At 44.0% G+C, this 15,921-nt stretch overlaps 1 protein-coding gene across 11 annotated transcripts in view; it reads left to right on the top strand.

The window, feature by feature from the left end:
- Positions 1-15,921, top strand: part of ULK4 (unc-51 like kinase 4) — a 715,846-nt gene that overhangs the window by 44,355 nt on the left and 655,570 nt on the right. For all 11 annotated transcript variants that reach the window (XM_055381350.2, XM_063703713.1, XM_055381348.2 and 8 more), the window contains 5 exons: positions 1,824-1,899; positions 4,990-5,082; positions 6,227-6,345; positions 6,503-6,572; positions 9,977-10,073. In XM_055381350.2, coding sequence (XP_055237325.2) covers positions 1,824-1,899; positions 4,990-5,082; positions 6,227-6,345; positions 6,503-6,572; positions 9,977-10,073 — 455 coding nt within the window. The remainder of the gene's footprint in view (positions 1-1,823; positions 1,900-4,989; positions 5,083-6,226; positions 6,346-6,502; positions 6,573-9,976; positions 10,074-15,921) is intronic.

Genomic DNA, 15,921 nt, shown 5'->3' with positions numbered 1-15,921 from the left:
CTGAGTAGCTGGGACTACAGGTGCCCGCCACGGCGCCCAGCTAATTTTTTGTTTTTGTTTTTTAGTAGAAACAGGGTTTCACCATCTTGGCCAGGCTGGTCTCAAACTCCTGATGTCATGATCCACCCACCTCAGCCTCCCAAAGTGCTGGGATTACAGGCGTGAGCCACTGCGCCCGGCCTAAAAATCTTTAAAATTAGATACAGTTGTATTATTTTTAAAGTGTTGGAACTTTAATCATATAAATTGTGGTTAATATAATGATCTGTCAGCAATAATTTTTAAGGAAAGGAAAACAAAAGAAGGCACAAGTGTAGTAAAACATTTTGCTATACATTGTTAAAGTTTATCTTAAGACACATAAATGAAAACAGGATTCTACAAAAATTATTGCTATATATACATATATATATATTTGAGAGAGAGGGTTCTGCTGTGCTGCTGTGTCACTCAGGCTGGAGTGCAGTGGTGCAGTCAACCTCCCGAGTAGCCGGGACTATAGGGGCACACCACTGGGAATGGCTAATTTTTTAATTTTTTGGTGGAGACAAGGTCTTGCTATGTTGCCTAGCTTGTCTTGAACTCCTGGCCTTGAGTGATCCGCCTGCCTTGGCCTCTCAAAGTGCTGGGATGTCAAGTATGAGCCACAATGTGTGGCCATTACTACTACTTTTAACCATAGACTGATGACCTGGATATGGTATATAACTAATTTAAAAAGACAAAACATTATGAGATTAGTGGTATTGGACAGTGTCATATTATAATGCTTCTTATTTCTGTTAAAAATCTTAAAAGAGGGATTGCAAATATTCTAAGTTGTTCAAGTTAGGAATACTTCAAAGAATAAGGTATAATTAATAGTTAAGCTGGGGCCAGGCATGGTGGCACACACCTGTAATTCTAGCACTTTGGGAGGCTGAGGTGGGTGGATCACCTGAGGTCAAGAGTTCACGACCAGCCTTACTATCATGGTGAAACCCTGTCTCTACTAAATACAAAAAAATTAGCCAGGCATGGTGGCACATGCCTGTAATCCGAGCTACTTGGGAGGCTGAGACAGGAGAATCGCATATACCTGGGAGGCAGACGTTGCAGTGAACTGAGATCGCTCCATTGCACTCCAGCCTGGGCAAGAAGAGTGAAACTCGTTCTCCAAAAAAAAAAAAAAAAAGTTGGAGCTGAGCATAGTGGCTCACACTTGTAATTGCAATTGCAGCACTTTAGGAGATCCAAGGCAGGTGGATCACTGGAGCCCAGGAGTTTGAGACTAACTTAGGCAGCATAGTGAGACCCCATCTCTATAAAAAATAAACAAAAATTAGTCAGGCGTGGTAGTGCATGCCTGTAGTCCCAGCTACTCTGGAGGCTGGGGTGAGAGGATCACTTGAGCCTGGGAGGTAGAGGTTGGAGTGAACCATGATGGTGCCACTGCACTCCACCCTGGGTGACAGAGCAAGACTCTATCTCAAAAAACTCCCCCAAAATAGTTGAAGACAAGTGTTTGAGTTTGTTAAGCTGGTGATCCTTATTGGGATTGTTCAGTGAAGAGAAGGCTTAGAGGTTTGTTAAGACTTAGTTTTTGAGATTTACATTTCTTTTTTGTGATCTAGGAAAAAATGTTTTTAATCTTTGTGTTCTGTACCTCCCCATCCTGCCCCATTAAATAGAGGATATAATTGTTGTTAATGGATTTAGTGTTCTCTTAATAATAATGTATGTGTTTTAAAATACTATTGCTTTAAATGTTGATGTAAGAGATAAAAATAAAATTGAAATGTATTTACTACTTATCTTTTTTTTGGAAATTAATTCATTTATAGATTCTTCTCGTCCTAAAGCTTCTTCAGATTTTATTAATTTGCTTGATGGGTTACTTCAAAGAGATCCTCAGAAAAGGTAGGGACAGTAGTTCGATCTTTTTTTCTTTCTCTTTTGAGTTCTGCAAATGGAGTAAGGGACAGTATTTTAATGGGAATAAATAGTGGAATCTTTTCCCCCTTTTATGTACTTCTAGAATGGTGCTGTTCTTAATATACAAATAGCTATTCAAATTATTATTTTTTAAAGAAGTCTGACTTCGGATTAAAAGTTTTTCTCTCGGTTTGCAGGTGTTTTTAATCATGAGGAATTTTTGAAGTCAGTTTCTCTTTTCATGTATTAAGTAGTAGACAAATTTTCTTATAACTCCCAAATCCAAGAAGTACCATTTCTTGTATTTTGTATTTTAGGCTAAAACTGTTTGACTATTGACCGAGGGATGATATTGTCAAGTTAAGATGCTGTTAACTGAGTGATATTTAATATGACCTGTTTTTATGACAATCCTGTCATAATGGGGATATTAAGTGATAGGATAATAGGCACCTTGTGAATTTTCTGTCAGTGATGGCAATGTTAGAAATCATTGTTGAGGCACAGGGTAGGGGAGGCTAGGAGGTAGACCAGAGTGGGAAAGAGGCCCAAGCAACTAGTTTCTAGTTCTGGTTCTGTCACTAGGTAACTGGGATGGGGGGATGGGAGGAGGGTTCAGTTTATAAAATGGAGAATAAATTTAGTGTAGCATATACAAGAATCCATTCTTTTATTAAATATATTTTAAAAACTGCAGAAGGAAATGCTGATTTTTGTATAAGCTGTAGGACAAACATCCTTTACTTATATTAGAATGCTTTCAACATTAGTGTTATTTTGGTGGATAATTTTTCAGACATCTTTTGATAGGATGTAACTATACCTAATTTACTTAAGACGGTGTATCCACATATCCCTACATTTATAACCGTATGCTATATAATTTTTTGCTTACATGGGACCATTCCATAACCTACTTTTTTCTCTCATGGTACATTATGCATATTTTTCCATTTCCATTTCTGAGTCTTGCTCTGTCACCCAGGCTGGAGTGCAGTGGCGCAATCTTGGCTCACTGCAACCTGGGTTCAAGTGTTTCTCATGCCTCAGCCTCCCAAGTAGCTGGGATTTCAGGTGCGTGCCACCATCCCCAGCTAATTTTTGTGTTTTTAGTAGAGATGGGGTTTCACCATGTTGGCTATGCTGGTCTCGAGCTCCTGGCCTCAAGCAGTTCCGCCTGCCTCGGCCTCCCAAAGTGCTGGGATTTCAGGTGTGAGCCACTGTGCCTGGCTGCTCGGTCATTTTAAATGGCTGTAGAATGTATATACAATTACCTATAAAAAAGTAAACGTTTAGAATGCCTCTTGATTTGGAATATTATATGTGTTGTTACAGTAAATATCCTTTTGTGAATTTAAAAAATTTTTTTGGGTTTACTTGGTTAGTTATCTCTTTCATGTGAATTTCTCAAAATGAAATGGCTGGCCAAAGGCTAAGAGCATTTAAAAAGTTTGATACATTTCCTGCATTCTAGGAACATGTGCTGATTACACTCCCAGCAACAATATGTTAGAAAGCTCCTTCCCTCCCACTCTAATCTACAGTGTGCCTTGTTGATCTACATTTTTGTCAGTTTGATGGATGAAAATAAATTTTACTTTGTTGGCTATTTTTATTTCTACTTTAGTGAACCATAAGAGCCTTTTGTGTAAAGGAATATTATATGTGGTTGCAAATTCTATTATTTGTGTTTTACTTTTGATTGAAGTAATTTTATTTAATACAGAAATTTTGAATGATTAGTCAACTATAAATTCTTTTCTTTTTTGTTTTAAAATTTCAGTCAGGCTTAATTTTCCCACTCTGGTGAGTATGTCTAGAGGTATACTCTATTAGTAGTGAAACTTAATCTTTTGAAAGTGAGCCTGAGTTTTAAATACAACCTAAAGTCATTTTAATGCAAGTGAACTAGCTAGGTAATATTATTTTGATTCCTAAACAAGGTGTGAATGTATATGGTTATGATGCTGATATTCTTTCCTCCCACCGCCGCACCCCCTCCTGGAGATGGGGTCTCACTCTGTCACCCAGGCTGGAGTGCAGCGGTGTGATCTTGGCTCACTGCAACCTCTCCCTCCCAGGCTCAAGAGATTCTTCCACCTCAGCCTCCCAAGTAGCTGGGATTATAGGTGTGGGCCCCCACACCCAACTAATTTTTGTATTTTTTGTAGAGATAGGGTTTTGCCACATTGTCCAGGCTGGCCTCAAAATCCTGGACTCAAGCAATCTACCCACCTTGGCCTCCCAAAATGCTGGGATTATAGGTGTGAGCCACCGCACCTGGGCTGATATTCTTATTTATTCCTGAATGAATTTCCAACAGAATAGTTCCAAAACTTAAATGTGTCAGTTAGGGTAAGTAAAATAATCTTGCCTCTGTTGTGAAATAAAGGATGACAGGATTATAGATATCTGATATATTTACTTTAGAATTTCAAATTATGCTGGGCGCGGTGGCTCACGCCAGTAATCCCAGCACTTTGGGAGGCCGAGGCAGGTGGATTACGAGGTGAGGAGATCGAGACCATCCTGGATAACACGGTGAAATCCCGTCTCTACTAAAAATATAAAAAATTATCCAGGCGTGGTGGGGGACGCCTGTAGTCCCAGCCACTTGGGAGGCTGAGGCAGGAGAATGGCGTGAACCCGGGAGGCAGAGTTTGCAGTGAGCCGAGATCGCACCACTGCACTCCAGCCTGGGTGACAGAGCCAGACTCCGTCTCAAAAAAAAAAAAAAAAGAATTTCAAATTATTTATCGACTCGTTTTTCCTAGGCTGGTTGGAGAAACCAGACTCTATGGAATTTGAACCCTGACACTTCTAATGCTTAGTTATCAGACTGTTTCATTCTGTACCATTTAATGCTTCTGAATTGTTTCTTTTTATCTTGCTGTCTAAAAGAGGTTAATAGCATACAAAAATGAAATAATAAAACATAAAATGATTTCAAAGGTACATGTGTACCTTTAGGAGATACAAATTGTAAAATCTGCTCTGTGTAATTGGGACATGTCTTGGGAATTTTTCATGGTAAATCATGTTAAAGTAGAGTTTTAACATTTATGTTTTTTAAAGATTAACTTGGACAAGGCTACTGCAGCATTCATTTTGGAAGAAAGCTTTTGCTGGAGCAGATCAGGAATCAAGTGTCGAAGATCTCAGTCTCAGGTAGTATACACTTACCTTTGTGTATGGGACATAGTTACTGGACACTTAAGCCCATTACTGTTCTAAATATACAACATCAATGACTGGAATTTCTCTGCTTTCGTAGTAGGAGAAAATCCAGCATTAGTTTAATTAAGGGTTGCTTGAGGAGTTTACTCATGATATTTTTATGTTCTTGATTTTGCGTATTTTCTGTTGTTATTCTTCAGTCATTGATATAATATGATAGTCATTAGTTCTGTTACCAAATACATCTGGCTTCCCACCTCCCAAGTAAATGGTAGGATCTTTTTTCTCCCCTTTATGTTAGGTGTGGTCATGTGACTTGTTTCTGGTAACAAAATGTTAGTAAAAGCAATGTGTGTTATTCCCAGATGCAAAGTTGAAGAGCAGTGGTAATTTACCACATGATGAATTAATTGGGAAGAAAAATGTCAAAATGGAGTTCCAACCTGGATTTTTTTTTTTTTTTTTTGAGACAACGTCTCACTCTGTCACCTGGGTAGGAGTGTAGTGGTACAATCATGGTGCATTGCAGCCTTGACCTCCCTGGGCTCAGGTGATCCTCCCACCTCAGATTCCTGGGTAGCTGAGACTATAGGTGTGTGCCACTACACTCAGCTATTTATTGTATTTTTAGTAGAGACAGGGTTTCACCATGTTGCCCAGGCTGGTTTCAAACTCCTGGCCTCAAGCGATTTGCCCGCTGTGGCCTCCCAAAGTGTTAGGATTATAGGCGTGAGCCACCATGCCTGGTCTGTCAGCCTGGATCTTTTTTTTTTTTAAATTAAAAAAAATTGTTAAAAACAAAAAAGTAGAGACAAGGTCTCACTATGTTGCCCAGGCTGGTCTCAAACTCCTGAGTTCAAGTGATCCATCTGCCTCGGCCTCCCAAAGTGCGGGGATTACAGGTGTGTACCACCACACCTGGCCTTAGCCTGGATCTTGAGGGACTACAGTGACATAGCTTTCCTGCCAGTCTTTGATGGCTATGTGGATGAGGGAGGCATAAAGTTAAGAGATTCTGTAACTTTGCTAAATGTCATGTGTAATTTAATTATCTTCTCCAACCTCTTTTTCTCTAACATAAAACTATAGAGAACTCCAAAGTAAGTTTGATTGTGTTGGTTTTCTCCAATAATAGCAGAAACACTGTGGAGTGTTCTGGGCCACAAGATTCCAAGGAGCTTTTGCAGAACTCTCAGAGTAGACAAGCAAAAGGGCACAAGAGTAGTCAACCACTAGGTCACTCTTTCAGACTAGGTAAGTTTTATTTGAGCACATTCATGCTACTTAGAATGTTGTTTGAGAGAGTTCCTAATTTCAATGTTATGTCCCTTTAAATCTTTGTGTACGTTATTATGCCTTGCATATGATATTTTTGTTCTTTTCTGGATAACATATTACTTTCCTGCTACAGAAAATCCAACTGAGTTTCGGCCTAAGAGTACTCTTGAGGGTCAGTTGAATGAATCCATGTTTCTTCTCAGGTAGGTAAAATGAAAAAAGAGGGATCAATGCAAGACAAAAGTTAAATTTTCTTAAAGCATCTGCTATCTTGGTGCAAACTTTGTTACACAGAGATAAAGAACAGGAATTTTAGTGCCAAATGCCAGTTTCACTCTCCAATTTCAAAGTTACAGTTAGGTCGTGGCCAGTGAAATGTAGATTTTGCTATGTACAGGATTTTTGAAAATTTTTAACCAAACCCACTTATTTTTTTACCAAAGCAACTCATTATTTCCATTTGTAAGAATTAATGCCTCTTCATTTTGTTCTTTAACTTAAAATAGAATTGAACTTAAAATTTCAGAAGTCCAGCTTGTTTGGTTTGTTTTGTTTTTGAGACAAGATCTCCGTCTATTGCCCAGGCTGGAGTGCAGTGGCGTGATTTTGGTTCATTGTAACCTCTGCCTCCTGGATTCAAGTGATCTTGCCACTTCAGCCTCTCAAGTAGCTGTGACTACAGGTGTGTGCCACCATGCCTGGCTAATTTTTTTGTAGAGATGGTGTTTTGCCATGTTGCTCAGGCTGGTCTCGAACTCCTGGGCTTGAGCCATCTGCCTGCCAATGCACCCAGTTTTTGTTGTTGTTGTTAATGCTTTGAAGGCAAAAGCTTCTTTATTTGGATAAATACTTACAGAAAAGAAGAGGTTCTGTTTTTCTTTAAATACTTTTTTTATTCTTTCATTTATTTTTATTTTATTTTATTTTATTTTTTTGAGATGGAGTCTTGTTCTGTTGTCCAGGCTAGAGTGCAGTGGCGCAATCTTGGCTCACTGCAGCCTCCACCTCCCAGGTTCAGGCAATTCTCCTGCCTCAGCCTCCCGAGAGTAGCTGGGACTACAGGGGCCCACGACCTCGCCTGGCTAATTTTTGTATTTTTAGTAGAGACAGGATTTTGCCATGTTGGCCAGGCTTGTCTTGAACTCCTGACCTTAGGTGATCCACCAGGCCTCCCAGAGTGCTGCGATTACACACATGAGCCACAGTGCCCAGCCTTTCTTTTAATACTTTTCTATATGTGAGGCTTGAATAATGTTTGTAATCACTGAAAGAATTAAAGTCAGAGTGGTATCTTAAAGTAATTAGGACCAGTGCATTAAAAAATTTTGTAGTATGGACTGGGCTCAGTAGCTCACGCCTGTAATCCCAGCACTTTGGGAGGCCAAGGCAGGCAGATCACCTGAGGTCAGGAGACTGAGACAAGCCTGGACAACATGGCGAAAACCCGTCTCTGCTAAAAAAAAAAAAAATTAGCGGGACGTGCTGGTGGGTGTCTGTAATCCCAGCTACTTAGGAGGCTGAGGCAGGAGGATCACTTGAACCCGGGTGGTGGAGGTTGCAATGAGCTGAGATCGCACCATCGCGCTCCAGCCTGGGGGACAAGAGCGAAACACCGTCTCAAAAAAAAAAATTTTAGTAGTATGTAAATATTTAAAGTATTTAAAATATTTTTAAACATAGAGAAATAGTTTTATTTCATGAAATAGTGGTTATAATGATAAAATTCCTGATATGTTTTACCCATATTTAAATGTAATGTATGTTTATCTATATACATTTTACACATTTTATTTATTATTTATTTATTTATATATTTTTTGAGATAGACTCTTGCTCTGTCGCCCAGGCTGGAGTGCAGTGGCATGATCTCGGCTCACTGCAGCCTCCACCTCCCTGGTTCAAGCGATTCTCATGCCTCAGCCTCCCAAGTGGTTGGGATTACAGGCATGTGCCACCAGGCTTGGCTAATTTTTTTTGTATTTTTAGTAGAGATGGGGTTTCTCCGAGTTGCCCAGCTGGCCTCGAACTCCTGAGCTCAGGTGATCTGCCTGCCTTGGCCTCTCAAAGTGCTGAGAATTACAGGCATGAGCCACAGTGCCTGCCCCATTTTATACATTTTAAATTTAACTTTTTAGAACCTCCTAGATTTTCTGGTGTATTGTATTTTATGTGCTATGTAAGTATATGTTTAATGAGGGGATCAACAGATAAGTGAATGAGAGTTGAGGATCCTGATACTTGGGAATTTGAAGATGATAATTTTTTTTTTCTTGAGATGGAGTCTTGCTCTGTTACCCAGGCTGGAATGCAGTGGTGCGGTCTTGGCTCACTGCAACCTTCACCTACACTGTTTAAGCTATTCTTCTGCCTCAGCCTCCCAAGTAGCTGGGACTGCAGGCATGCACCACCATGCTGGGCTAATTTTTTTTTTTTTTTGAGATGGAGTGTTGCTTTGTCACCCAGGCTGGAGTGCAGTGGCTTGAACTTGGCTCACTGCAATCTCCGCCTCCTGAGTTCAAGTGATCCTCCTGCCTCAGCCTCCCAAGTAGCTGGGATTACAGGTGCCTGCTACCATGCCTGGCTAATTTTTGTATTTTTAGTAGAGACGGGGTTTTGCCATATTGGCCAGACTGGTCTCAAACTCCTGACCTCAAGTGATCTGACCACCTCGGCCTCCCAAAGTGCTGGGATTACAGGAGTAAGCCACCGCACTCGGCCCTGAAGGAAATAATTAAAAAATATTAATGATCTGATGGGAAGGATTTCTTAAAATGTGAAAAGCTCAGGCCGGGCACAGTGGCTCATGCCTGTAATCCCTGCACTTTGGGAGGCTGAGGCGGGTGGATCATGAGGTCAGGAGTTCCAGACCAGCCTGGTCAAGATGGTGAAACCCTGTCTCTACTAAAAATACAAAAATTAGCCTGGTGCAGTGGCAGGCGCTTGTAATCCCAGCTACTCGGGAGGCTAAGGCACGAGAATCGCTTGAACCCAGGAGGTGGAGGTTGCAGTGAGCCGAGATCATGCCACTGCACTCTAGCCTGGGCGACAGAGCAAGACTCCATCTCAAAAAGAAAAAAAAAAGTGAAAAGCTCAAAACCATGGATCCAGGAAAAGTACAGTGGCCCATACGGTGTGGCAGGCATTTATATGTGTAGGAAGAATCATTACAAATAGGTATGGATTGTAACTTCCTTGTTACTTATTTTAAATAGGCGCCAGGGTAATTTCCTTTTCAAATATTTAATGATATATAGCTAACAAATATTTTTCATTCTTTGTAGAATATCTGATCTATTTTATTTATGTTAATCCTGCCTATACCAGAAGACATTTATAAAAATTAATGCTTGAAGGTTTCTAGTTAAAAAGGAAAATACTGTATATGGCATGGAAAGTATAAATAAAAGAAATAATACATTAGCCAGGAAATTAATAGCAGTTATAAAAATTATATAAACATAAATTAGATCTAGACTTTTTTTAGTGACAGTATATGGAATCATCATACTCTACCATTTTTCATGAGACTTGTTTTCTTCCAGAAGACAGTGAACAGAGAATAAACTGTCTGGAATCTGAATAATGTTAACTGGTATGTTTTTTTCAGTTCTCGTCCTACTCCCAGAACTAGCACTGCAGTGGAAGTAAGTCCTGGTGAGGATATGACTCACTGTTCACCACAGAAGACTTCTCCTCTGACCAAGGTGAGCAGACTTGGGAAATTTTCTTCCTACATAAGATGTAGAAGCTCACAAGAATAATTGTAAGTTGGTAAATGAATTATGTTAATAATTACAAAATTTACAATAAGGTCATCTTTGCTGATCATCATAGGTTTTTCTTGTAAGTGCTCTGAGAGAGATATCCCATTTAGTTGCTTCATGGTTCTTTTTGGTAGGACTTTCCTTGAGATACAGTTGACATACCATACAATTTACCTATTTAAGGTGAACAGTTCAGGCTGGATGTGAATTGTAATTCTTGCACTTTGGGAGGCTGAGACAGGAGGATCACTTGAGGCCAGGAGTTGGAGACCAGCCTGGCCAACATAGCGAGACCCTGTCCTCATAAAAAATAAAAAAAAATTAGCTGGGTTTGGTGGTGCACACCTGTAGCCCTAGCCACATGGGAAGCTGAAGTGGGAGGGTTGCTTGAGCCCTGGAGTTTGAGGCTGCAGTGAGCAATGACAGCGCCACTGCACTCCAGCCTGGGTGACAGAGTGAGACCCACCTCTTTAAAAAAAAAATAAATAAATAAAAGGGTACAATTCAGGGACCTTTAGCATATTCAGAGGTGTGCAACTATCACCACAGTTTTAGAATTCTTTCATCATCCAACAAAGAAACTACCCATTAGCAGTCACTGCCCTCGCCACCCCATGTTTCTCCAGTACTTTTCCATGCTTGTACTAGGCAACCACTAGTATACGTTTGTCTTTTTTGTCTTTATTATTTTACTTGTTCTGTGCATTTTCTATAAATGGAATCATACAATATGCGGTCTTTCGTTACTAGCTTTTTCCACTTAGTACATGTTATGTTTGTTTTCTTTCTTTCTTTTTTTTTTTTTTTTTTTTTTTTTGGAGACAGTCTTGCTCTGTCGCCAGGCTGGAGTGCAGTGGCGCGATCTTGGCTCACTGTAACCTCCGCCTACCGGATTCAAGCAATTCTCCTGCCTCAGCCTACTGAGTCGCTGGGACTACAGGCGTGCGTCACCATGTCCAGCTAATTTTTGTATTTTTAGTAGAGACGGGGTTTCACCATGTTGACCATGATGGTCTTGATCTCTTGACCTCATGATCTGCCCGCCTCGGCCTCCCATAGTGCTGGCATTACAGGCGTGAGCCACCGCGCCCGGCCTTTTTAACATATATTTTCTTTTTATTTATTTATTTATTTATTTATTTTATTTTTTTATTTTTATTTTTTATTGATCATTCTTGGGTGTTTCTCACCGAGGGGGACTTGGCAGGGTCACAGGACAACAGTGGAGGGAAGGTCAGCAGATAAACAAGTGAACAGAGTTCTCTGGTTTTCCTAGGCAGAGGACCCTGCGGCCTTCCGCAGTGTTTGTGTCCCTGGGTACTTGAGATTAGCGAGTGGTGATGACTCTTAACGACCATGCTGCCTTCAAGCATCTGTTTAACAAAGCACATCTTGCGCCGCCCTTAGTCCATTCAACCCTGAGTGGATACAGCACATGTTTCAGAGAGCACAGGGTTGGGGGTAAGGTCACAGATCAACAGGATCCCAAGGCAGAAGAATTTTTCTTAGTACAGAACAAAATGAAAAGTCTCCCATGTCTACGTCTTTCTATACAGACACGGCAACCATCTGATTTCTCTATCTTTTCCCCACCTTTCCCCCCTTTCTATTCCACAAAACCGCCATTGTCATCATGGCCCGTTCTCAATGAGCTGTTGGGTACACCTCCCAGACGGGGTGGTGGCCGGGCAGAGGGGCTCCTCACCTCCCAGTAGGGGTGGCCGGGCAGAGGCGCCCCTCACCTCCCGGATGGGGCGGCTGGCCGGGCGGGGGGCTGACCACCCCCACCTCCCTCCCGGACTGGGCGGCTGGCTGGGCGGGGGGCTGACCCCCCCCCCACCTCCCTCCCGGACGGGGCAGCTGGCTGGGCGGTGGGCTGACCCCCCCACCTCCCTCCCGGACGGGGCGGCTGGCTGGGCAGAGGGGCTCCTCACTTCCCAGTAGGGGCAGCCGGGCAGAGGCGACCCTCACCTCCCGGACGGGGTGGCTGGCCAGGCAGGGGGCTAACCCCCCCACCTCCCTCCCGGACGGAGCGGCTGGCCGGCTGGGGGGCTGACCCCCCCGCCTTCCGGGCGGGGCGGCTGGCCGGGCGGGGGGCTGACCCCCCCCACCTCCCTCCCAGATGGAGCGGCTGGCCGGGCAGAGGGGCTCCTCACTTCCCAGTAGGGGCGGCCGGGCAGAGGCGCCCCTCACCTCCCGGACAGGGCGGCTGGCCAGGCGGGGGGCTAACCCCCCCACCTCCCTCTCGGACGGGGCGGCTGGCCGGGCGGGGGGCTGACCCCCCCCCCCTTCTGGACGGGGCGGCTGGCCGGGCGGGGGGCTGACCCCCCCACCTCCCTTCCGGGCGGGGCGGCTGGCCGGGCGGGGGGCTGACCCCCCCACCTCCCTCCCGGACGAGGTGGCTGCCGGGCGGAGACGCTCCTCACTTCCCAGACGGGGGTGGCTGCTGGGCGGAGGGGCTCCTCACTTCTCAGACGGGGCGGCTGCCAGGCAGAGGGTCTCCTCACTTCTCAGACGGGGCGGCGGGGCAGAGACGCTCCTCACATCCCGGACGGGGCAGCAGGGCAGAGGTGCTCCCCTCATCTCAGACGATGGGCAGCCGGGCAGAGACGCTCCTCACTTCCCAGATGTGATGGCGGCCGGGAAGAGGCGCTCCTCACTTCCTAGATGGGATGGTGGCCGGGCAGAGAAGCTCCTCACTTTCCAGACTGGGCAGCGAGGCAGAGGGGCTCCTCACATCCCAGACGATGGGCGGCTAGGCGGAGACGCTCCTCACTTCCCAGATGGGGTGGTGGCCGGGCAGAGGCTGCAATGTCCGCACTTTGAGGGGCCAAGGCAGGCGGCTGGGAGGTGGTTGTAGCGAGCCGAGATCACGCCACTGCACTCCAGCATGGGCGCCATTGAGCACCGAGTTAACGAGACTCCGTCTGCAATCCCGGCACCTCGGGAGGCCGAGGCTGGCAGATCACTCGCGGTTAGGAGCTGGAGACCAGCCTGGCCGACACAGCGAAACCCCGTCTCCACCAAAAAAATACGAAAACCAGTCAGGCGTGGCAGCGCACACCTGCAATCGCAGGCACTCGGCAGGCTGAGGCAGGAGAATCAGGCAAGGAGGTTGCAGTGAGCTGAGATGGCAGCAGTACCGTCCAGCTTCGGCTCGGCATCAGAGGGAGACCGTGGAAAGAGAGGGAGGGAGAGGGAGAGGGAGAGAGAGCTTAACATATATTTTCAAGATTTATCCAAGTTGTAGCATGTATCAGTACTAAGATTCCTTTTTATTGTCAAATAATTTGTTGTATATACAACATCTTTTTTTTTTTTTCCAGTCATCAGTTGGTGAATATTTGGGAGTGGAATTGCTGTGTCATGTGTTAATTCCTTGTTTAACTTTTTGTTTTTGAGTTAATGTCTCACTCTGTCATCCATGCTGGAGTACAGTGGTACAATCATAGCTCACTGCAGCCAGGACCTCCTTGGCTCCAGTGGTCGTCCTGCCTTAGTCTGCCAAGTACCTGGAACTACAGGCATATGCCACCACACCCGGCTAAGTTTACAAAAAAATTGTTTGTAGAGACAGGGTCCCACTATTTTGCGTAAGCTGGTCTCAAACTCCTGAGCTCAAGCGATGCTCCTGTCTCAGCCTCCCAAAGTGCTGGGATTATAGGTATGAGCCACTGCACCTGGCCTTAACTTTTTGAAGAATTGTCAAACTGTTTTTCAAAGCATCTGCACCGTTTTACGTTTTAACCAGCAGTGTATGAGGGTATCAATTTTTATACATTCTCACTAACATTTGGTATTGTCTTTAAAAATGTGGTAAAAAATGCATTACATAAAATGTACTATTTTAAATCATTTCTAAGTATATAGTTCAAGTGGCATTAAGTACATTCACGTTGTTGTGCAACTATTTCCATCATCTATCTCCAGAAATTTTTCATCATCCCAAATTGAAACTCTGTACCCACTAAATAATAACTGCCCATTTTCCATTACCTTTAGCCCCTGGTAACCACTATTATACCTTCTTCCTCTATGAATGTGCCTATTCTAGGTCCATTGCATAAATTAGGGGTCTTCATCCCCCCAGCCATGGACTGCTGCTGGTCTATGGCCTCTTAGGAGCCAGGCCACACAGCGGGAAGTGAGTGGCGGGCAAGTGAGTGATGCGTCACCTGTATTTACAGCTGCTCTCAATCTACACCTGCATTATTGTCTGAGCTCTGCCCCCTGTCAGATGAGCAGTGGCATTACATTCTCATAGGAGCATGAACCCTGTTGTGAACTGCGCATGTGAGGGATCTAGGTTGTGTGCTCCTTTTGAGAATCTAATGCCTGATGATCTGTCACTGTCTCCCATCACCCCTAGATGGGACTGTCTACTTGTAGGAAAACAAGCTCAGGGCTCCCACTGATTCTATATTATAGTGAGTTGTATAATTATTTCATTATATATTACAATGTAATAATAATAGAAATAAAGTGCACAATAAATGTAATGTACTTGAATCATCCAAAAATCATCTCCCCCAACCTTGTCTGTGGAAAAATTGTCTTCCACAAAACTGGTTCCTGATGCCAAAAAGTTTGGGGACCGCTGGCATAAGTGGTCTCATATAGGCCAGCCAGGCGCGGTGGCTTACACCTGTAATCCCAGTACTTTGGGAGGCTGAGGCAGGTGGATCACGAGGTCAAGAGATTGAGACCATCCTGGCCAACATGGTGAAACCTTGTCTCTGCTAAAAATACAAAAATTAGCTGGGCCTGGTGGTACGTGCCTGTAGTCTCAGCTACTTGGGAGCCTGAGGCAGGAGAATCGCTTGAACCCAGAAGATGGAGGTTGCAGTGAGCCGAGATTGTGCCACTGCACTCCAGCCTGGTGACAGAGCAAGACTTAGTCTCAAAAAAAAAAAAAAAAAAAAAAATGGTCTCATATAGTATTTGTCCTTTTGTGCCTGGCTTATTTCACTTAGCATAATGTCTTTAACATTCATCCATGTTGTAGCATGTGCCAGAATTTCATTTTTTAAAAGGCTGAATAATATTCCCTTGTGTGTATTTAATATGCTTTGTTATCTTTTCATCTGTTGATGAATACTTGGGTTGCATCCACCTATTGGCTATTGTGAATGGTGCTGCATTGCCTGACTTTCTTATGATAGCCGTCCTATTTCACATCTAGCAGGTGTGAAATTCCATTGATTGATTGATTGAGACAGTGTCTCACTCTGTCGCCCAGTCTGAAGTGCAGTGGCATGATCTTGACTCACTGCAACCTGTCTCCCAGGCTCAAGCGATTCTTCTGCCTCAGCCTCCCAAGTAGCTTGGATTACAGGTGCATGCCCCTACCACCTGGCTAATTTTTTTTTTTTTTTTTGAGATGGAGTCTTTCTCTGTCGCCCAGGCCGGAGTGCAGTGGCACAATCTCGGCTCACTGCAAGCTCCGCCTCCCGGTTTCACACTATTCTGCCTCAGCCTCCCGAGTAGCTGGGACTACAGGCGCCTGCCACCATGCCCAGCTAATTTTTTGTGTTTTTAGTACAGACGGGGTTTCACGGTGTTAGCCAGGATGATCTCGATCTCCTGATCTCATGATCCGCCCGCCTCGGACTCCCAAAGTGCTAGGATTATAGGCGTGAGCCACCGCGCCCGGCCCACCTGGCTAATTTTTGTATTTTTAGTAGAGACAGGGTTTCACCATGTTGGCCAGGCTAGTCTGGAACTCCTGACCTCAAATGATCCACCTGTCTCCGCCTCCCAAAGTGTTTGGATTACAGACGTGAGCCAC

The sequence above is a fragment of the Gorilla gorilla genome, chromosome 2 (genome assembly GCF_029281585.2).
Source record: "Gorilla gorilla gorilla isolate KB3781 chromosome 2, NHGRI_mGorGor1-v2.1_pri, whole genome shotgun sequence".
Classification (NCBI taxonomy): Eukaryota; Metazoa; Chordata; class Mammalia; order Primates; family Hominidae; genus Gorilla; species Gorilla gorilla.
This window is presented reverse-complemented; position numbering and strand designations above follow the sequence as displayed.